Source organism: Martes martes (assembly GCF_963455335.1).
Source record: "Martes martes genome assembly, chromosome: 17".
NCBI classification, from domain to species: Eukaryota; Metazoa; Chordata; class Mammalia; order Carnivora; family Mustelidae; genus Martes; species Martes martes.
This window is the reverse complement of record NC_137905.1, coordinates 47,418,922-47,440,844: the sequence shown is the minus strand read 5'-3', so window position 1 is coordinate 47,440,844 and position 21,923 is coordinate 47,418,922. Positions and strand designations below refer to the sequence as shown.

General features: G+C 47.8%; 1 protein-coding gene across 1 annotated transcript; it reads right to left on the bottom strand.

The window, feature by feature from the left end:
* Positions 1-3,897: 3,897 nt before the first annotated feature.
* On the bottom strand, positions 3,898-6,272 carry TEX101 (testis expressed 101; the record flags this gene model as incomplete). Its single annotated transcript, XM_080828094.1, has 5 exons — positions 3,898-4,127; positions 4,288-4,416; positions 5,620-5,814; positions 5,940-6,083; positions 6,209-6,272. 5 exons carry the CDS (start codon positions 6,270-6,272, stop codon positions 3,898-3,900), a joined length of 762 nt encoding a protein of 253 aa, XP_080684220.1.
* Positions 6,273-21,923: the final 15,651 nt, after the last annotated feature.

Sequence of the window (21,923 nt, the reverse complement as noted above, 5' to 3'; positions counted from 1 at the left end):
AGGCTGAGGCATCAAACCATTGGCTATTGCAGGAATCAAGGTGAGAAACGGCAGTGTTCGAACAGGGAAGTGGCAGTAGAGGTAATGAGAAACGGTCAGATTCTAGAGGAATTTTGAATATCTGTAAGATATGCTCATGGATTGGATATAGCACAGGAAAGGAAGGGAGGATGATTAAGCATAACTCCAATGTTGTGGTCTGAGTAGCACACTTAAAAAAAGGAACCCTTTTATTATGGGCAATTTCAAACATGTACATAAGTAGGCAAAAATAGTGTAGGAAACCCCAGGTAGCTACCACAAGCTTCAGTAATTATCACCTATGGTCAATTTCATTTTTTCTATGCCCCACCCATTCTCTGTCCCAAACTATATTGAAGCACATCTCAGTCTTACTTACATTTAATATGTAAATCCTTCAGGGGGCGCCTGTGTGGCTCAGTTGGTTCAGTATCTGCCTTCAGCTCACCTGTGCTGGGATCTGCGTGGGTGGGGCTCCCTGCTCAGTGGGGCGTCTGCTTCTCCCTCTCTCTCTGTCCCCCTCCCCCTTGTGCTCTCTCTTTCTCAAATAAATAAATAAAATCTTTAAAAAATATGTAAATCCTCTAGTACATTTCTTTAAGGAGATAGGCCTCCCCTTTTCTTACTAAACATGACACAAAAAGCTTTATTACCTGTTAACAGTTGACTCTAACAGAGACCACGAGAACCTCAGTGGTACCACAGAAGGGAAAATCAGGGAAGGCTATTTGAGGCAGGCTCTTCATACCAAGAAACTGGCCAAGATTAAGCAAGGATTATGACACAATGGTTTAGGGGTTGATGAACACAACAAAACGAGGGTCTTGAAACAGTCTTGATAAGCAAGCTGTTGTCTGAGACGTGAGCTTTTATAGATTTTTCCTTCTAGGCAAGACTTTCTTGGAACAAACCATCGTCATGTTGAAACACATGGTTTCAGTTCTTATTTCAAATAGAAATTAAAATACCTAATACATTTAAATAGCCAGTCGATTAATAATTTCCTTTCTTATCTCATAAAAATATTTTTCCCGGTTTTTCAAGTCAGGATCTAGGTGAGGTCCACACATTACACTTGGTTTTGTGTGTTTAAGTCTCCTTTAAGGTATAGCTTCACCTCTTTTTTTTTTTTTCCTCTAAACGTAATTTTTGACAAAGCCAGGTCTTTGTCTTTTGGAGTTCCCACAGCCTGGATTTTTCTGATTGTACACATGTGGGGTCATTTAACATGTTCCTTTGGCCCATGAATTCCCTTTAATCTGGTAGAACTGTTGATCTCGGCTTTAAAAAACATGGCAAACAGTGGGAAGATGGAAGAATTGGAAGCACCAGGAATCTGTCTCTTCATCTAGTTGCTTTGACAGAATCTGTCTGATACAACTGTTTGGAACTCTGTAGTATGTTGAAAGCTTTCAATTTCCAGGGGAAGGCTTGGATGATAAATTGTAGTTAATTTTGGTTCTTTTTATTTTTTTTTTAAGATTTTATTTTGAGAGAGAGAGAGGGAGAGGGAGAGAGTGAAAGAGAAAGAGGAAGAGGGAGGAGGGGCAGATGGAGAGGGAGAAGCAGGATCCCCACTGAGCAAGGAGCCCAGTGCGGGACTCAATCCTAGGACGCTGGGATCATGACCTGAGCCCAAGGCAGAGGCCCAACCCACTGAGCCACCCAGGCGCCCCTCTCCAATTCTTTATACCACTTCTCTTGCTCCTTATCCCTCAGTTAGTAGGGCCAATGCCTAGAAATGCAAAGCGCCAGAAATATCTTACTGTTCAGCCTTGAAGTTTCAAAGTAGGCTTATATAAAGTAAGACAGAGACAATAATTCCGAAGGGCCAACTTTTGATTTGATAGACCTGGAATTTTCAAGTTCCTTGAAAGACCATATGGCACGATTGTTGCAGAACAATAGATTTGGGAAGAATTTGTGATAGTGGTCTGTGTAAGGTGGATGAGAAATCCCAGGGGCTAGGCCCCATCTCTTTCCTAGTACCTAGGGAGGAAGCAATTCCCTGTGCAATGATCTTTTCTCCAGATCTTGGGGGAATTTCATCAGCTGTGTGGGATGCCCAAGTCCTGAAGCACTGCAGTGGGACTTGAAAGCTGTTGGAAGAGGCCCTGAAATAGCTGAGAGAGGGATGGCAGAACTGAGAGGGCCCGCGTGGGTGACCATCAGTGCCCAGACAGAGTTGGAAGTTCCCAGTGGACGCCAGCAGGAATGGAAGCCAAGTCCCAGGCATCAGCAGGAACATGGACACGAGCAGCAGAGAGGCCAAAACTAGAGAGTCACCTCCTTCCCATCAGTCCTGTAACCAAGCCCTGGGCGAGGAGAGTGGAAAGGGAGAAAGCCCTGAGGTGGCTGAGTTTATTCAAACTGATTAAGTTTCTACCTACCCCTGGGTCAGATGAGGGATTGTTACAACCAAAGTATCCGAAAAATCAACAATATATCAAAATACTTTTATGTTATGTACATTTATGCAAATATATTATTATATTTGAGCTTGTGGCCTAAGAAATTTGCCCGTGCTGCCTGAAGTTCTTTGGCATATGATACATGTAATTTTTAAAATGCCAAAACAATCCACGGGCCAAATTTTGGAAAATTATGTCATTCTTCCATTCACTCGGGGTTTTCTCCTGTAACTGTCTTCAGTGCCATCAGAAAGCCATTGTCCTATGGGAAACATTTACTTGGCTTTTTGGTGTTGTTTTTGCCCTAGATGGCATTTACCAGTCATGGTTCCGAATACTTATTATTTCAGAAACTTATATGCCCCCTCATTAAATTCAAATTTGATTTGTTTGTGCTTTCTCGTGTAAACCGATGGGAAACTGGTTGCCTAGGGACAAAGATGAAGTATTAGCTGGAGTGCGCCTTTAACTCAAAGAGTTGATTTAGAACCAGACTTTCTAGAACCAAAACTTTCTAGAAGGAACTTGGATGGACTATACCATGGCCAAACTCCCCTGTCCTTTGTCCTCTGTGGGGACAGTAGTTTGCATTAAGTCTCCTTCCACCCCCAGTGCAGTTGGCTATGTCAGGTAAACCACAGTAAAACTATTTAAATGAAATAATAAATGTCTGTTCCCCCCTTATCCTTTCCCTACCTTTTACTTTTCCCTATGTGGTTCCTCTATCATTGGAGTCTTTTATAAGATGGGTTTTATGTGTTCTTGAGTAATAAGCAGGAGAAGTAAAAAACACATCTTCCCGTCAAGAATCCCAGACCCCAGTTTTCATACCTTGCTGAGCCCCAGCTGCCTCCGACGTTCCCTGTGTCCCCTGAAGATGCATGCAGTAGGCAGCAGAGAGGAGAAGGAATGATGTAAATGGGCAAGAGACAGGACATAGGAGATGGGGTCTCTTGTAACAGAAGAATTTGGAGTCTGATTTTTCAAATTCTGCCATACCTCCCAGGGAAATACTAGAACAACACAGCCAACTGTGGCCTTAAGGTTGGGCTCAGAGTGCTCTGAAGGAGGCTAATGCTGATTTCTTGCCAGCTAGCAAGAGAAAGCGACTAATTAAGAGTGGAAGGAAAACCAGACTTTTAGGTCCAAGTATCAAAGTTCTGGTCTTGCTCTGCCCATCGCTATGTTAGTATGAGATAGTCAAGTTTTCCAGATCTCTGCTTCCCTTTCTGCAAAATGTGTGGGCTGGAGACAGTGAATTTTCAGGGCTCTTTCAGCACTAAAATTCCACTTCTAGTCTTGGGTTTTACACCAATCACAGCAGAAACTTTATTAGAAATATAAAATACATCCACAGGAACTCTCTGTTCTTCAGCTCTCCACTCGCTCCTCAATTTGCTGACCAGCAGTCAGAAGGCTCCCAGTCAGAAGAGGTGTCCTGCGGTCCAGGATGAGACGTGCTTCCTCAGGAACAATGGACAAGTTCCTGCAGTAACAGCAGCAGCGCTAGCTCTAACCTCCAAACCAAAACAGGAAGCCAGGTGGCCCCATTTTCAGTCTTTCGGGGCTGAGGGAGAGACTGATGCGGACAGATTTCCTCCACCCACATGGGCCCTACTGTAAAGATCCCAGACATCAGCCTGCAACCAATTATGGATGTACAGCCTTTGACCTCCAAAAATGAGTTGATGCCTCCTATAGAACAAGAAAGGATGGGAAGATGCATAGATGTTTTAGGAAATCAGAAGGGAATCAGTCCTTCCTCATTCCTAGAACCCTGGAGTGTCAGAACCTCTCGGGATCCACCCAGATGTCTGGTTTTCCAGCCTCTGAAACCACTGGGTGTTGAGTTTACCTCCAGTGATCTGAAGTCTTCCTTGATAGCACTGAATTGTATCATTGGGACAGGGAAGAGAAGGAGCGTTCAAACAGGTTCCCAGAGCCACACAGGTTGGGCAGTGGAAGCGTGGTGACACACTGGGAGCTAGAAGGTGAAACAGAGGGCAATTAGGGTATGTCCTACCTCTGGATTTGTCTCTTCTTTTTTCCCTTTCTTCCCCAAGTCTTTGCTGCTGACACCACCGTGATCAAGGCCTATCACTACAACCTCCCCACACCTTTTCAACTGATTCTCTTTGCTATCAGAACCCACCCAACATGACTTCCAAACTGTGTGCTTAGGTGTGGAGACAGAGATGAAAAGGACACAGTTTCTGTCATTGACATCACCGTCTAGGACGTGCCAGTAATTTTAGGACCTCTCAGTAGGCACTCTGTCCAAAGATAATGGCGAAGGAATGGAGGGATATCTAACTATCCGGAAGAATTTGCTAACCATTTTTACAGAGCAGACACCTGAGTTGAGGTGGGGGGTGAACAGAGATTAGCTGAGTGAAAATGGGGGTTGGGGGAGTAGCAAAGTGAACAGCAAGGACAAAGGCCTGGAGGTGTGAGCAGCTTGCTGGATTTCGGGGACTGGGAGACACTGCCCTGTTGGTATTCAGTTGGTAGACACAGATAGGCCTGGACTGGTTTTTCATGGCCAGCATCTATTCTGATTGGCCAGTACCATATCTGTTGTTAAGTATTTTGACTACTGGCCCCAGCTGGAACATGATAAACAGGGAAGGAAGAAAAGGAAGTGAGCTGAAAAGGTAGGCAGGGCCAGATTGCCACAGGGGCTGGCCAGATCCAGGAAGCAGTAGCTGCCAGACTGATTAAGCCACACCATCCTGCTTAGAAACCTGCACTGACCCCTTATTGTTTAATAAACACAAAACCCAACTTAACACCTCGGCCTTCTTTGCTGTCCTGGTGCTCTGAACAGTGTTGAGACCCCAAGGTAACAACTTAGAAAAAAGGCAGGCAAAAGCTCTGAGGTTCTGGGGCGCCTAGGTGGCTCAGTGGTTAAGCCTCTGCCTTCAGCTCAGGTCCGTGTGGTCTCAGGGTCCTGGGATCCAGCCCCACATCAGGCTCTCTGCTCAGCAGGGAGCCTGCTTCCCCCTCTCTCTCTGCCTGCCTCTCTGCCTCCTTGTGATCTCTCTCTCTCTGTGTCAAATAAATAAATAAAATCTTAAAAAAAAAATGAGGTTCTTTTGTGTATGGCCCTGTTGGGCCTGAGCTAAGTAAGAACACAGAGCCATCTTTTCAGGAGTTTGCCTACTTTCTCTCAGGCCCCATGTCTCACCTCCCGGCGTTCCTTGGGTCTCTTCCTCCCTCCACAGCTCCATTAAACTCCCCTTGCTGTTGCATAAGGACTCCTCACAGTAGCTGCTGTAGGACACTGTGATTATGCCTGGGGGTGGGGAGTGCTGGACATACGTTGTTGCCAGGGTCCCCTCCGTGACGCAGCCCTTAGTGCCCAGAACTGCTGTCTTGGCCCCTGTTGGGAGACAGTGGGGAAGGAAAGCAGGGTTTGGGCCTAGGGTTTGGCCCCAGGGAGAGGGAACGGCCCTGCCAGAACAGACCCCTCCTCCTACCCAACCCAGCTGCCCTTTCTTGCTTTACCTGCTTTAATCATCAGAAGGGATTCCTGGCAGAACGACCCGCTGTCACAAGTCTCAACTTTCTCTGTGGTCCAGTTAAACGTCCTCTTTGGGTCCTTTTCTACACTCGTGGATATGCCCCTGTGACAGTACAAACTTGGCTCCACTGCGGAGGAAAGGAGATCAAGGGAAGCACGCCTGGCCTCCCCTGTGCGGCCCTGGCCCGTCCTCTTCCCCAGAGGTGTCTCCTCTGTGAACCAGCCCTCGTCCGCCCCGAACCCCCATTCTTACAGGCCAAGGAGGGGGGCCCGAGGAGGAGGAGGAACAGCAAACTTTGGACGCGACGGGCTCCCATGACGTCTTTCAGAGCCGCCTGGAAGAGCGGCCAAGGATCTGCGATTAGAGAGAGAAGAGGGGGCTGCTCGGCCTCATACAACGAGGCCGCATGGACCTAGCGGCGAGGACTGGCGCTGCGGGGCGCACGGCGCCACAGAAGACCGTGGCCCCCTCGGTCTAGCCTGCGAGTCTTGGGTCGGAGGGTTGCACGTTTACCGTGCCTCAGTTTCCACAGGGCAACCCCCCGACCCAAATCCCTACTCCCCGAAGCCAAAGGTGTTCAGCGACCAGTACCGTCCAACCTCGGGGTCCGGGGCGCGGCCCAGACGCCCCTTCTGCCTCAGCCTCAGGCCGGGGTCAAGCCCATGTTCTCCCAGGCCCCGGGATTCTTGGCCCCCGGGCCTCCCACAGCTCGAAATTCTGCCATCCCAGGCCTGTTCTACCGAGGGCTCCAGGGCTTTACGTTCCAGCCGCCATTTCCCGCAGGACCCAGGATTCTGAGTCCCCGGCCTCCTCCCCTCTCAGACCCAGGAGTTCTTTCCCCCCATCCCCTTTCCTCAGGACCCAGGAGTCTGGGTCCTCAGCCCTCCTTTTCTCTTTAAGGGACCCGGATTCGACCTGGCTTTCAGATAACCTCACAGGAACCTCACGCTGCTGAAGGAACGTCTGGAACGCCTCTCTCATTCCACTCCGCCTTGGCTTGGTCTCTCAGAGACACGGAAGGCGGGGCCACCTCCGCCCAACAGGTCACTCGAAGCCCCATTGGTCAATGCAAAAGCATCTGATGCGCTCATTGGATGAGCCCGAAGAACGTTGCACCCCATTGGCCTTGGAGAAGCCCGTTCCTGGCGGACTTAGAAGGCACGCATGCGCAGAACGGCGAGCATGCTGGGATAGGGGGAGGTAGCAGGTGTTTGCAGCGCTGGGCGAGGAAAGCCGGGCGGGCGGTGTGTCCTCAAGTAGCCTCCCTGACCGCTCTCTCTCATGGGGCGGTGGAGTCAGCTGTGCTTGGAGGTCACACCCTTGACTGTCCCCCTCTGAACTATTCCCCCTTCCATGTGCCCAGCCTGGGCCCCACCCACGCCCGGTGGCCCTAGACACTGGGAGACAGCTTGGCCTCGTCACCTTCCCTCACGGTGGATCCTGGTGGGCCGGTGGGGTCACAGCCCCGGCCCCCTCCACGGACGTCTAGAAGGTTGACTGGAGCAAAGCCGTCTTCAGAGTCGTTTCCATCACCCTTGACGGCGTGCATGAGCCGCGACTGTGAGGGCCCAGGTTGCCGCCATAGCCCCCCCACATGACCGTGCCTCTACACCAGTAAGACGTGCCTTTCATTCGGATTTCTCGTTCGTGGCTGAAAATGTAAGCTTTCCAGATCTATATGTAACATGAAGCAAAGGGGTGTTTTGTGTACTCTCAGACTTGGTGCTGTTGCTGTGTGCGCTGTGGTGTAAATGAGTATTTATTTATTTATTATTTATTTATTTATTTATTATTTTTAAAGATTTTATTTATTTGAGAGAGAGAGAGAGTGAGCGAGCAAGCAAGAGAGAGAGAAAGCACCAGCCAGGGGAGGGTCAGAGAAACCGACTCCCCGCTGAGCAGGGAGCTGGATGTGGGACTCGATCCCAGGGGATCAGGACCTGAGCTGAAGGCAGAGGCTTAACTGACTGAACCACCCAGGCGCCGGAATATTTATTTTTAATAGAGAAAATACCACAATTAGAACAATAACAACAACAACAACAATGAAACTAGAGAGAGTTAATACAAATATTAAGAGAAAGCAATTTAGCTAGATGAGGAGTAATATCCTTTTAAGAATTCACCAGAAATGTTTTCAAAGATGAAATAACCCAGGACAAAAGAGCTACAATTAGGTTATATCATAGCCCTTAATTATTTCATGTTTTAACATTCCAAACACTAAGAATAGACATGTGATTCCTGGAGGGGATGAGAAATATTTAGGTGTCAGATGCCTTTAGATCCTGGGGCTAGAGGACAGGATGTGTTGGGATCATTAGGAGGCAGGAATGGATGAAGCGCCTTACAAAAGAGCCCTGGCCAATCCCAGCCTTGCCCCAGCAATCTGGCCAGGCAGTGCCCACAGGTTTTAGGGGAGAAGGTCTCTCTGTATGATGGTAGTGAGCATGGCTGATTCTGTCCTCACTATTTGGCTGGCGTATTCTGGAAGCTTTGGCAGTACTTTGTCTTGACTGATGCCTCTTAACAAGGAACAGGCTTACGGGATAGACAGTTTTTAGTGCTCGTTGTGGTTTTGGCACAGACTTCAGGAGCAAAGTAAGAGAAAAGATAGAAAGAAATCCACTTCAAATCCTGGGTCCCTGATGCCTGGCCCCGAGTTCTCTCATCTCTCAGGAATCTGTGGGTCCATGTTCCCGGCCCCCTCCTCCCTCAGAACCAGGGGTCCAGACCCCCAACCCCTCCTCCCTTAGACCCAGGAGTCCAGACCCCCAACCCCTCCTCCTTCAGATCCAGGAGTCCAGACCCCCAGTCCCTCCTCTTTCAGATCCAGGAGTCCAGACCCCCAGTCCCTCCTCCCTCAGATCCAGGAGTCCAGGCCCCCAGTCCCTCCTCCATCAGACTCAGGGGTCTAGCTAGGTCCTAGCTTACTGTCATCTGGACCCAGAAATCCAAGTTACTACCCCTCTCAACTCTCAGCATCTAAACATAAAATAAAGTACCCTTTGTGTATTTTCAGAATTGGTACTATTCCTGGAAGTTAAGCTATAAGTGAATATTTATTTTTAATAGATAAAATGCCTCAGTCAGAATGGTGGTAGTAAAAGCTCTTAATTTTATGTAAAAATATATTAAAAGCTTTCCATTGGGGACAGTTAATATTAAGTATAATTATTAATATATTATTAATAAAAACATAAGGGACAGTTAGTATAAATATGAAGAGGTAGTTCTGGTCCCAGGGACGCTGTACCTTAGGCTCTGGAACACTTCGTCAACCCTTCCCATTTCTCTGTCTAGCACTTGCCTTGCCTCCAGTCCTGACCCCACAGCTGGCTTCTAGTTCCTGTAGTGAATTTATCCTAAATTGGCTCTTGGCCTGTGGATTTGTTTTCTGGGGCTGCCATAACTAAGTACCACAGCCCAGGAGGCCTACACAACAAAAGGTATTATCATCACACTTCTGGAGGCTGGAAGCCCAAAGTCAAGGTGTTGGTAGGGTTGGTTCCTTCTGAGGGCTGGGAGGGAAGGATCTGTCCCAGCCCTCTCTCTCTTTGTCTTATGGATGGCTGTCTTCTCCCTGCGTCTTCACATCTTCTACCCTCTATGTGTGTCTGTGTGCAGATTCTTTTCCTTTGAAAAAGGACACCAGTCATACTGGATTAGGTCCCACATTAGGATTAGGTCCTAATGAACTCATCTTCATTTGATTACCTCTGTAAAGATTTTATCTGTAAATAAGTCACTTTCTGAGGTATTGGGGGTCAGGACCTCGACATATGAATTTGGAAGGGGTGGGGGGGGACACAATTCAAGCCATCATAGACAGAGAGAGATATGTGTTGCAATTGAAGTAGTGAGTACAGAATAGTGTATTCACATGCTCCACGGACCAAGCCAGCCCAGGCATCCCCACCCAGTGGTTTTATTTATTTATTTATTTATTTGCAGGCAGAGGGAGAAGCAGATTTCTTACTGAGCAAGGAGCCTGATGTGGGACTTGATCCCAGGACCCTCAGATCATGACCTGAGCTGAAGGCAGACACCTAACTGACTGAGCCATCCAGGTGCCCCTCTCAAATGGTATTTTAAAAAAATATTTCACTTTCAACTTGTTTGTTGCTAATATTTGTAACTATTTAAGATTGTGTAATATAGAATAATATAGAATATTTAAGCCTTACTAACTTGGGTATAAACTTCAGTCTAGGGCTGGTTTAGCCCTACTCCTAAGGTATGATTTTTTTCTGGGGTCTCTACTGAATGTCCTGTGTCTTCAACAAGGTCTCTTTGCCCTGGTTTCTTGGAATTTGAATGTTTTCCCTTTCTGAGTGGGCTTTGGACATTGTTACACATATAGCTCCCTGAAATTTTTTTTTAAGTTTGTACCAGAATTCACAAGCTTAGATAAGGGGCCTTTTTTTTCCCCTTTTCTGGTCTAAAGTAAATTGCCTATATGTATCTGCTTGCTTGACCCTAGTCAGGGAGGGAGCATAGTGTTTTTATTTGTGTGTTTTCAATTCATTTTTGGCATTGTAAAGATGGCTCCAGCCTACTTCTATATAAAGTAACACAAAAACAGGGATTCAGAGTTAGTGTGGGTTTAAAACTGCATTCACTGGGGGCGCCTGGGTGGCTCAGTGGGTTAAGGCCTCTGCCTTCGGCTCGGGTCATGATCCCAGGGTCCTGGGATCGAGCCCCGCATCGGGCTCTCTGCTCGGCAGGGAGCCTGCTTCCCTTCCCCTCTCTCTCTGCCTGCCTCTCTGCCTACTTGTGATCTCTGTCTGTCAAATAAATAAATAAAATCTTTAAAAAAAACTGCATTCACTGATGCAAAAGAAGTAATAGTAAATCTTTCTTTAGGTTCAGTTTTTTATTTTTTATTTTTATTTTTTAAAAGATTGTATTTATTTATTAGAGAGTGCACACCAGCGGGGGTGAGGGGCAGATGGAGAGGGAGAGGCAGACTTCCCACTGTGTGTGGAGCCTGCTGTGGGGCTCAGTCCCATGACCTTGAGAGTATGACCTGAGTGGAAATCAAGAGTCAGATGCTTAACTGACTGAGCCACCCAGGTGCTCCCCTGGATACATTTTTCAAGTGTGTGTGGGAACATGCACGGTTTGATGGATGCCTCCAGGCTCTGGTGGACACTGTGAGGATCGTGCCCACTGGACTGACTGCCTCCACCTCTCGTCCCTGGCCTCTCACATGAGCTGGGACCGGGCCGAACCCGTCCCAGCGTCCCCTCTCGGCACCTTAACTGCACACATAATTCCAGCGTTCACTTCCAGTCCTCACACAGGCTCAGCCTGCACACACCTCTTGTTAAAGGTCTTTCCCGCCACGTAGTTGCTGCAGCAAGAATCATGAGTCACTGTTGAATCTTTGGTCCCTCCTGCCCCACGTGGAATCTGTCACGCAAGCCTCGCCAGGTCCCCCACCTGCCCCGACATTTCTCCTATTTCTCTTCCACTTTCTTCTCCACCAGGACCATGAGTCCGAACTGCTGTTCCGACGTGGACCTGGCAGGGTCTCACCAGTCTTGCAGGGCGTTAGGTTCCTGCTGTTGCTCTAACAAATTTGCACAACTATAGTGGCTTCACACAACACAATCTGTGAATCCTGACGTTTTGTAGATCAGCAGCCTGACCCAGAAAGAGCCGGAGGGATCGCCCAAGATCATCGCCCCATTTAAAGGCCAGCCTGTTAACAACCTTAGTTTCATGTTGCCTTGTCCAGTCACGTATTCACAGGCTCTGGGGAGCAGGGTGTGCACACCCTTGGGGGTCACTCGTCTGCCCACCACACTCGGCTTCCACTGTCTCCTCTCTCTCGGGCCTTCTCCGCCAGGCAAGCAGAGCGAAACCACTAAAATAACATCATGTAAACAGATCCTGTCCCTTCTGGAAAACAAATCAAACCACGAATAAACAGTACCTTTAGGTATTTCTAACTGCACCTTGTATAAGACGCAGAGTCCCTCATGTGGCCCCCAAAGCCCTGCCTGCTGGGCCCCCAGGCTTCAGACGCACCGGCTGTTCCAGGTTTGAGGGGAGGTGGGTGTGGGTAGAGAGGGTTGGTCTCCCTGTCCTTTCATTCCTGGAGGTTGATGCCCTTTCTTGTAAATGTGTGGTGGGGTCATGAAGACTCAAACCTTCCATGTAGCTCTTCACACGAGATTCTAGCCTCATTTGAATGATGATGCAAAAGAACCAGAACATGGCAGACTGCATATTTCCAGGTAGCTCCGGGAGAGATGTCCCTCCCCACTGGGTGCTTATTCCACACACATTCTTTCCCCTCCGTGGTCTCTCTCGAGCCAGGATCCTTCCTCTGGGTCTTCAGGTTCATTACATGCCTTCATCCCAGCCTGTGTGTACCCGGGAGGGCAGCCCCTGCAGGGAAGCTCTCTCAGGCCACCCGCAGGCAGGGAGGCCGAGGGTTCGTGGTCCCAAGCTGCAAAGACTCCTAGAAAAAGGGAAGGTCCATTCAACAAGCCCAGGGCTCACCAGTGTGGCTGCCATGGCCCAGGGCTGCATGGGGGTCCAAAACCATGGTAAGAAATCCCGTCTCTTAACATGAAGCCCAGTGGTACTCCTGAGTGCAGAATGAGGACAGGCCCCAGGGCACCATCTGGCTCTCTTGGATGAGGATGATTGATATTCCAAGAAGCAGTTGCTCTGGTCCCTTTCCCATCACGTGGCAGCTCTACCCACTTGGAGGGGTTCCCTCGATGCCTATTCTGGAGCTCGTGAGTGGGAGGAACGTCATCAAGAGACACATTGCAAAGTGTCCTCTTTGCCCTAACCATCTGTTAACACCGTGAGTGACTCTCCTCCTCTCTCCTCTTTGCTGCCTGCTAGACACTTCACCTTTAGGGTGCTAATTCCATTTAGTGTCTTCAGAAAAGGCAAATATTTTCTTGAACACAGGGAGCTTCAAAGGCGACATAGCAGCTGACTCAGGACCTTCCCAACCTGCTCACCTAAGGTGTCTCCCTCCTCACCATCCCCTGTCCTCTTTCTTCCTTTTTTAATTTAATTAACTAGTAGTATTATTTTTAAGGTACATTCTACATGGGACTTGAGCCCATGACCCTGAGATTAAGAGTCTCATGCCCTACATACTGTGAGCCAGCTAGACATCTACTTCTTTCTCTTTCTTTTTTTTTTTCTTTTTGAATGTGACATCTCAGACTCTTCAGCTCTCTTGAATCCTTTCATCTGCTCCCTTCCACACTGCTCCCTCCTCTACCCCTGTTTCCATCCCTGCCTGCCCCTACCCCCCCAATCTTAGCCCCTCATCTCCCCATCATCACTGGAGTTCGAGCCTCCTCCCCACTGTGGGCTCTCGAGGGGCTCAGAGATCCAACAAGAAACCATCTGGAGTGAAGTGGGCTGATTGGGAGTAGGAAATGAACCTCACCCACCAACACACTGAATTTGTCACACCCAGAGCTTCCTCTTTGAAGGCAGAAAGGTTTCAAAGGCCCCAGGACTCTTCACCCCAATTTCTCCCTTAAAGCAGTCTAATTTAAAAATTAGAGTAAAGAACATATAACATTACATTTACTACCTTTAGCCACGAACCAGTGTATAGTTCAGCAGTGTAGATATATTCTCATTGTCAAACAGTGCATCTCTAGCCCCTGCTCATTTTGTGATTGAAGATCTGTACCCACAGGTCTGTGTTTCCTCCCCTTCTGCCCCCATGGTCCCCACAGTTCTTTCCATTTTTTAAGTGTGACTACTTTAGATACCACATATAAGTGGAACCATAGGGTATTTGTCTTTGTGTGACTTGCCCATTTCACTTCGCAGAAATTCCAGAATGACCTTCCTTTCTAAGATGGAATAGCGTCCCATTGTATGTAGGTGCCAGGCGTTCTTTCTCCATTCCTCCATGTGTGGACACGTGGGTGCTTCTACCTCTTGACTCTGGACTTCTCCGTTCCCTGCAGTGAACGGGGATGTGCGAGTAGCCCTTCGTAACGTTGCTTCCAGTTCTTATGGATGTCAAGTCAGGAGTGTGATGGCTGCGTCGCGTGGTAAGTCGGTTTCCTCATTGGGAGGAAACTCTGCACTGTGTTCCAGGGCAGATGGGCCATTTTACATTTTCACCAACATCGCGCCAGGGTTCCAGTTCCTCCAGATCCTCGCCAACACAAGGTGTTGTATGGTTTTTGGGTTTTGGTTCTTTTGGCTACTGTTGTTGCTAGCGGCCATCCTAATGGGTGTGACATGGTATGTCTTTGTCGTTTGACTTGCTTTATGTAATGATTACTGAGCATGTTCTCAGAAGCTTGGTGGCCATTGTATATCTTTGGAGAAATGTCTTTTCAAGACTTCTGTCCATTGTTTAATCATCTAGTTTGTTTTTCTCATTGTGACTTTTAGAGATTTTACATCTTCTAGATGTAAAATTCTAGACATGAATCCATTAGTAGATATACGAGTAAAATTCTAGACATGAATCCATTAGTAGATATACGAGTAAAATTCTAGACATGAATCCATTAGTAGATATATGAGTTGCAAATCCTTTTCCCATTCTGTAGGTTCCCTTTTCACTCGTTTGATTGTTTCTCCGGAGGGCCAACAGTCTATAAGCTGGAAATGGCCCTGTTTTTCTAGTTGGCTCTTATTGCCTGTGTTTTTGGCATCATGTTCTAGACATCATTGCCAAATCCAATGTCGTGATGCTTTTCTCCCCTTTCCTCTCTCAGCTTCATGGTCTTAGGTTTTCTATGGAGATGCATTATCTATTTTCAGTTAATTTTTGTGTGTGGTAGAAAGGAAGGGTCCAGTTTCCTTCCTTGTATGTGATACCCTGCCTTCCTAAGCCTTTTCGTTGAAGAGACTGTCCTTTCTTGTTCGGGTGGGATTGGCACCCTGTGGAAGATCATTTGGCCATTGTGTGGAAAGGTTTATCTGGGGGCTCTCTCTTCTGTTCCTTTGGTCTATGTATGTGTCTCTGTGTCTGTGCCAGGACCTCACTATTTTATTTCCTGTAGCTCAGTAACATGTTTTGAAATTGGGATACCCAAGCCTCCCTCTTCTTCTTTTTCTAGATTGTTCTGGCTCCTTGGGGTTAGGAATTGAAGGATAATTTTTTTTCTACTTCCTGCCAAAAATGCGATTGGAATTTTAATGTGGATTGCCTGAATGTGTATGTCACTTTGGGGGTATGGACATTTTAACAATGTGAAGTCTTCTGAGATGTGGTTTTGTTCCTAAAGAGAATGGATTTTCAAAGAAGCAGTTTCTCTGGTTCCCCTTCCTTCAATGTCCCTGAACTCAAGGGGTTTGTCCACCTGAAGGGGTTTTGCTCACCTCTCTTACAACACTCAGGGACTGTCTGAGCTGAAGAGAGGACAGGGATTCCAAAGCTTCAGACCTAGAGATTGTGTGAGGAGATTGAGCAAGCCGGACCCTTTCCCTGATCTTTTAAAGTTTTTTTTTTTTCTTTTAAAGATTTATTTGAGAGAAAGAGCACAAGCTGGGTGAAGGGCAGAGGGAGAGAGAGAGAAGCAGAGTCCCCACTGAGCAAGGGGCCTGATGTGGGGCTCCATCCCAGGACCTGAGCCGGAATCAAGAGCCGGGCGCTCAACTGAATGAGCCACCTGGGCGCACCTCTTCTCGAGCTTTTTTCTCTCTGGTTTAACTATCTGTTACTCCATGGGTACCTTCTTCTGTAGTTTATCCTCTTTTCTTCTGTCACTGACTGCGTTACTTCTGTTGCACTCATTCAGTTATGTGTCTCCGGAAATGGTGAACTTCTGCTAAGGACACTGGGGGACTTCGATGGGCATTTCCTACCACATGGAATCCCCAACCTGGCTCATCTAAGACTACTCCCTTCTCATCATCCGCTGATCTTTATTCATCCTTTACATAACATAGATATTTCCTTCAGCTCTCCTGAATCCTTTGATTGTCCCCCATCAATACCCCTAGTTCCACCACCCCTTTATCCCTAACTGGCATACCCATGCCTGCCTTCTGAACTCCTCAACTCCCTGCAGTCACTGGGGCTTTAGGTCTTTTCCCCTTCCACTCCTCTTCCTCCTGACCCTTGGACATTTGGGGATGAGAAAGTGTAAAGCATGGTACAGAGTCTGTGTGTTAAGCATCATTTAGGATTAAGCAGACCTGTCAGGGCAGGAGTGTCCAGGGGCCTAGGGAGTCTAGGTGGGGGTTGACCCACCTGCTGTGGGGAGAGCAGCTAGAGCCTGAGGGATGTGGTGGGGGAGCCACTCTTACAGACTTGGTGGGGGGCATGAGAGGTGGGTTAGGGGGTTGGTGGATCTCTGAAGCCTCTTAAAGACTCAGAGAAGCCCCCAACACTGGAGAAAAAACACTGGTTTCAGAGAGCCCATGTTGGAGTAGATAGTCATAAGGATGAAAAGAAACCTCCAGAAGCTCGAGGGAGGCTGTTTGTCCCTCAAAGGGCTGGAAGTTGTGAGAGCACAGGTAGAGCTTAAAGGACACAGCAGCATGTGGGCTAGCACGGGGACTCTAGGAACCTGGGTCAGACCCCTGGAGATCCCAGTGGGGGTGGGGTGGGGAGGGGCTCAGGGTCTGGAGCTCATGGAGGGCTCAGAGAGCCTCAGGATACCAGGGAGGCAGAGGCTGGACTTGACTGAAAAGACAAGACTGAAAGGAGGAAAAGCTTGTGAGCTGGGAGCTGTCAGAGCAGAGAGAGTCTGGGAATTCGGCCTGGCAGAGGGCTGGGGAACGAATGCCCATGAATTAAGGAAAATGATTTTACACTAAAACACTGTATTTGTTCACTAATTCTGTCTTGTACTGTGTTTGCCTGAAGACAGTTTCCAAGATGTTCAGGTAACTTAAAATATTACCCTTATGCTAAATTAAGTCAGTTATGGGTATTCATTAAATACCTAAGTCACTCCCAACTGTTACATTCCTCACAAAGCGTCATTGCGTTGCTATGGAGATTTTCTGTCTCTTATTGAACATGACATTCAATAAGAGACACGAGAAGTTATAGCACAGGGGCGTATGAGGATATCGAAGGTTAGGAGAGGCCTCTCCCTGATGTCTGCTCTCATATCCTGGTCTTGATAGTTCCTGGTTCTCCACACCCAAATGATCCATGTGAAATAAAAATTTCTGTAAGAGGGCACCTGGGTAGCTCGGTCAGTTGGGTGTCTGCCTTCGGTTCAGGTCATGATCCTGGGGTCCTGGGATTGAGCCCCGTGTTTGGCTCCCTGCTCAGAGGGGAGTCCACTTGTTGTTTTTCCTCTTCTCTGCCCTTCCTCCTACTCTTTCTCTCAGATAAATACAATCTTTAAAAAAAAAGAGAGAGAAAGTTTTGTAGGAAAGGTAATCAGCCTTCCATGTGAATGATCCTCAGGTAGGAGGAATCAGGAAACAGAACAACAACATTGGGAGCAAGGTATGGTGCATGGGTTTGGTGAGAACAGTTTTGTCCCAGTGTGAAATGGCATTGGTTCCAGCGTAGGGCGGGTGAAAGCCTAGCACAGAGCCTGAATGCACATACATAGAGAGTTGCGGAAGTTTCAGGGTCAGGCAGTTTTATTTGTCCTGGTTCCCTCAGACTAAGATTACCTGGGTTTATGTATAAGAACTTTTGACAAGAGCCTTTGGTATCAAGCGTTGTGATGTCCAAGTGGAATTCAGTATTTTCTTTGTTACAAAGACAAAACTTTGTTGGATGTTTGGTCTGCTTTGAATAAGAATGTGTGAAAGGAAAAGGTTCTCCTCTTCGGAATAATCTGCCAACAGCAAAAGAGCTAATCAGAAGAAGCAAAGATGTTTCTTTCTTTTTTTTTTTTTTGAGATTTTATTTATTTATTTGACAGAGAGATCACAAGTAGGCAGAGAGGCAGGCAGAGAGAGAGGGGGAAGCAGCCTCCCTGCTGAGCAGAGAGCCGGATTCGGGGCTCCATCCCAGGACCCTGAGATCATGACCGGAGCCAAAGGCAGAGGCTTAACCCACTGAGCCACCCAGGAGCCCCGCAAAGGTGTTTCTGATTATGGGAAGAATTGGGACCCTTCTGGAGGGCATGATACGAGTGGGGGGACAGCGTGTTACCATGATCCTGGACACAGGGCTGCAGCTGGGTAATATCTTAAAACTTTTTTTTTTAATATGAAGAGAGAATTACTGGGGTTCTTTAGTACTATGGTACAGCAGAAAACTGCCCCCAAAGATACCCTGAGTTTTATCCTTGGATCCTCAGAATGTTCCATTCCCTGACAAAGACACTGCACCTGTGAGATGGGATGATGACTCTGGACTGTGTGGGTGGTCTGTAATCTGAAGAGAAAAGAGAGAGAAAGGGAGGGTTGGCCTAGGAGAAGATGTGAGAGGAGCGAGGGTGGGTGTGATGGGGGACCAGGACCCAGAATGAAGACAGCCTCCAGAAGCTAGAAAGGAGAAGAAAAAACATTTTTCCAGAGAGTTTCAGAATGGTGGGCATACGTATAGACACCTCCTTTCGGATACAGTGAAGTCCATTAGGGGATTGCGGGCACCAGGACCATGAAGGGGTTTATAAACAGGTTAGATGGTTATGGAGATGAGTGCCCTGACACTAAAGAGGAAACACTGGGTTTGGGAGTGCTCTTGGTCAAGTGGGAAGTCATTAAGCGGTAGTCATTAAGCCAGAGAAGTGCAGAGACTCTGGGGACGCAGGAGCTCAAGGTTTTGCAAAGGAGTCCAGTTGATTGATCAGGGGGTGGGGTAGGGGGGTGGCACAGGGCAGGAAGTGTGGGGGGGTGGGTAAGAGTCCAGTGTGGGAGCTGAGTCCAGAGAGTCAGGAGGGATTGCAGGGCACGGGGATCACACAGAGGCCAGAGGCCATTCCGGGGAGGAAGGGGGTTCAGGTCAGGAACAGTGTGGTTGCCAGGGTGGGGGAATGGAGGAGAAGGGCACAAGGAGAAAGAAAGGCAACAGGGTGGAGGGATCTTGGTTTGGGCAGGGAGGGCCAGGGTTTCTCAAGGTCTGGCTGGGCAGCGCCTGTGTCGGACAGTTTCAGCATCACTCCAGGATTCTTCTAGAAGGTAAAGGTCTCATTTCTTCCCCAAGAACCCTTCAGCTCATGGGCTCATTATCAAGATCCTCCAGGGAGTTTTGGCATAACTGGAAGGCACAGGGAGAGTAGTTTGTGGGGCACAGGGAGGACAGGAGGCTGTTAGGAAGGGGACTGAGGCCGGGTGACCTCAATGGGCAAAGCCCAGATGCACTGAGTGAAGGGGCCAGAATCTGCCGAGCCCTGGATGACTGGGGGTCAACTTGAAGGGGGTGGGGGAAACTCTCTGGGATTCATGGTACTTGGCAGCCAGTTTTATTTCTTCATAAATAAAAGGGCCTTTCTACTGGTAGGTGCTTTTGAAACTGTCGAGCAGACAGCCCACAGAGTTCCTGTGTTTGCCACCAAGGGCGGCTCAGATGTGACACCAGCTGTGGGATCCCCAAACTGTGTATGAAGTCATTTGCACAGATGGGGTGGTGGGATAGGCTTTGGCCCCCAGGAGCAGGGGGCGCCCAGCTCTCACAGCTGCCCGCCAGGCTACAAAGCATATTTACAGACCACTGGGTGGGGGGCTCCAAGGGAGCAGATAGGTTCATGAGGACGGACCAGTCCCGGATGTCTCTTTGTTGGTGGGGGTCCGGGGCTTGTGAGGGCTGAGTTGGAGGTTGCCGTTTCCGAGCTCTGCTTGCAATGAGGCGATTGAAGCATCTGAGAAGCGCAGGCTCCACGTTTCCATGTCAGCCCCAGGACCTCTGAGGTTCTCTGGGGAGGATTGTTCCACTCATACCCCCTCCCCCTCCTGGGGGTCTCTCCCGACCCAGGGGGGGCATTCTCTGGAGCTTTCTGAGTTTCACCACCCCCCACCCCAACGTGGGTTCCCTGAAACATGAGTTTGGGGACCTTGTTCTTCCCCCCAGCTCAGTCCTCAACTCGGCTGGCTCTACTTGAGCCAAATTTGGGATACATGCCCACAACTCCTTCAATCAGTTCATGGTTTGTACTTCTCTCACTGTGAACTTCTCCTGGGGAGAAGAGACATCCCCAAAGCCCCCTGGGATGCTGAGCCCCAGAATATCAGCCTCAGAAGCCACCCCTACCCCCATCGTCCATTCAGCAAATCTCACCCAGGCTGTGGACCCCCTCCCTCCCCCACCCCGCCCCACCCCATGGAGCTCTCTTTCTCATCACTGTGGTTTTTCCCTACCTCTTCTTCCGGTCCTGGTCACAGACCCTGAGCCACACAGGAGAAAGACTACAAGACACTCTATTTGTTGATACAAAATTTGCTTGCTCCATTGTGTGAAACAGGAAAGAATGGAGGCTCCAAAGCAAACCAAACCTTTATTGAAATCTGGGAGACGCAGATTCAGGAGTAATGTGAAATGTACCCTGAGCAGAGAGGAGAAAGAGTTGATGAAGGTAAAACCTGCAGGTTTATATAAATTCTGAAAGAATTATGATTGTTATTATATGAAAAACTAGCTTTACTATGTGTAAACTGGTCACTGTGGCTCTGTGGAGCTCAGCGAAATAAGCTTCCTTCTGAGAACTGTGGTGGAATGTAGCCCTTCGTTGTTGGCACAGGCTAGAATTTCCTGTTATATCCAGAGGTGATAGTGAGTAGGACCAACTTCAGCAATGGTCCTGAGCTCCATGTTAGGATTCTGTAACATTAGTGATTCATTTTGAAAATCCCTGTTCAGAGTTGTGAGCCAGGCTTCTTTGTGAGTTCAGTACAATGTACCAGTTGATGTCTGGAAGAGAGAACTCAGCACACGCAGCCTCCAAGGGCTGTAGATAAGCTAGTGAAGTAATCAGTTCTCCAGATGATAAGAATTCCTGTAGAAAGCCCAGATTACACAGGTGTACCAGTAGTTAAACCATGATCACATCATTTGATCTAAAAAACATCTTTTTTTTTTCAAAACAGAGCTGCTATTTTATTGTGTCTGAGAGTATAAAACTCATTGTGTTCATCAACCACATAGGAATCAGAAAGCAAGAAATTTAGTTCCAGACCCCTCTATGTTTTCTCCCATGAACTTCAGAATTGCTTTATTCCTTCCTTAGTTTTTGTTTTGTTATTATGTTCAGTTTTGTTATATTTTCAGTTAGCCAACATATAGTACATCATTAGCTTTTGGATTAGTTTAGAAAACATCTGCATCCAAAATAACTAGGCATATTTATCAAGAATTTTCCATAAAAATTTTTTTTCATCAATCATATTGTTTTCCAGTGGCAAGAATTCTCACAGAGAGTCCAGATTATACAGGCATACGAGTAGTTAAATCATTTGGTTTAGAAAACATCTTGTAGGGATGCCTGGGTGGCTCAATTGGTCAAGTGTCTGCCTTCAGCTTTGGTCATGATCCTGGCCTGGGATCAGTCCCACACTGGGCTCCCTGCCTGGTGGGGAGCCTGCTTCTCCCTCTGCCTGCTGTGCCTGCTGCTCCCCCTGCTTGTGCTCTCTCTCTGACAAATAAATGAACAAAATCTTTAAAAAAAAAAAGAAAACATTTTGTGTTCAAAACAATATGGCATATTTATCAAGAATTTTCCATCAATCATATTGCAAACAACAGAAATAAGTTTGTCAATGACATAAATAAGAGTTTTGTTCAACAGAAACTGGCACATCTCTTTAAACCAGTCCATGACCTTCCATTGGTTCTCTGGAAATGTCATGAACAAATCTGGGATATACCTTCTTACCTTATGCAGGACAAAGGTAGCTACAGCTTCCACCATGAACTCCATGGCCCAAAGTTTGATACGGAACATGATTGGCTCTTTATCAGACATGGCGAGGGAGCCCTTGTCTGCTTCCCACCAGTCTGTTGTAAGCCGGCAATGAGTCATTCTCCGTCATCACGTTCTCACACGCAGGAAGGACTCCTGGCCAGTGAGCTGTTGCATGAGTCCCAGCAGCTGTTGAC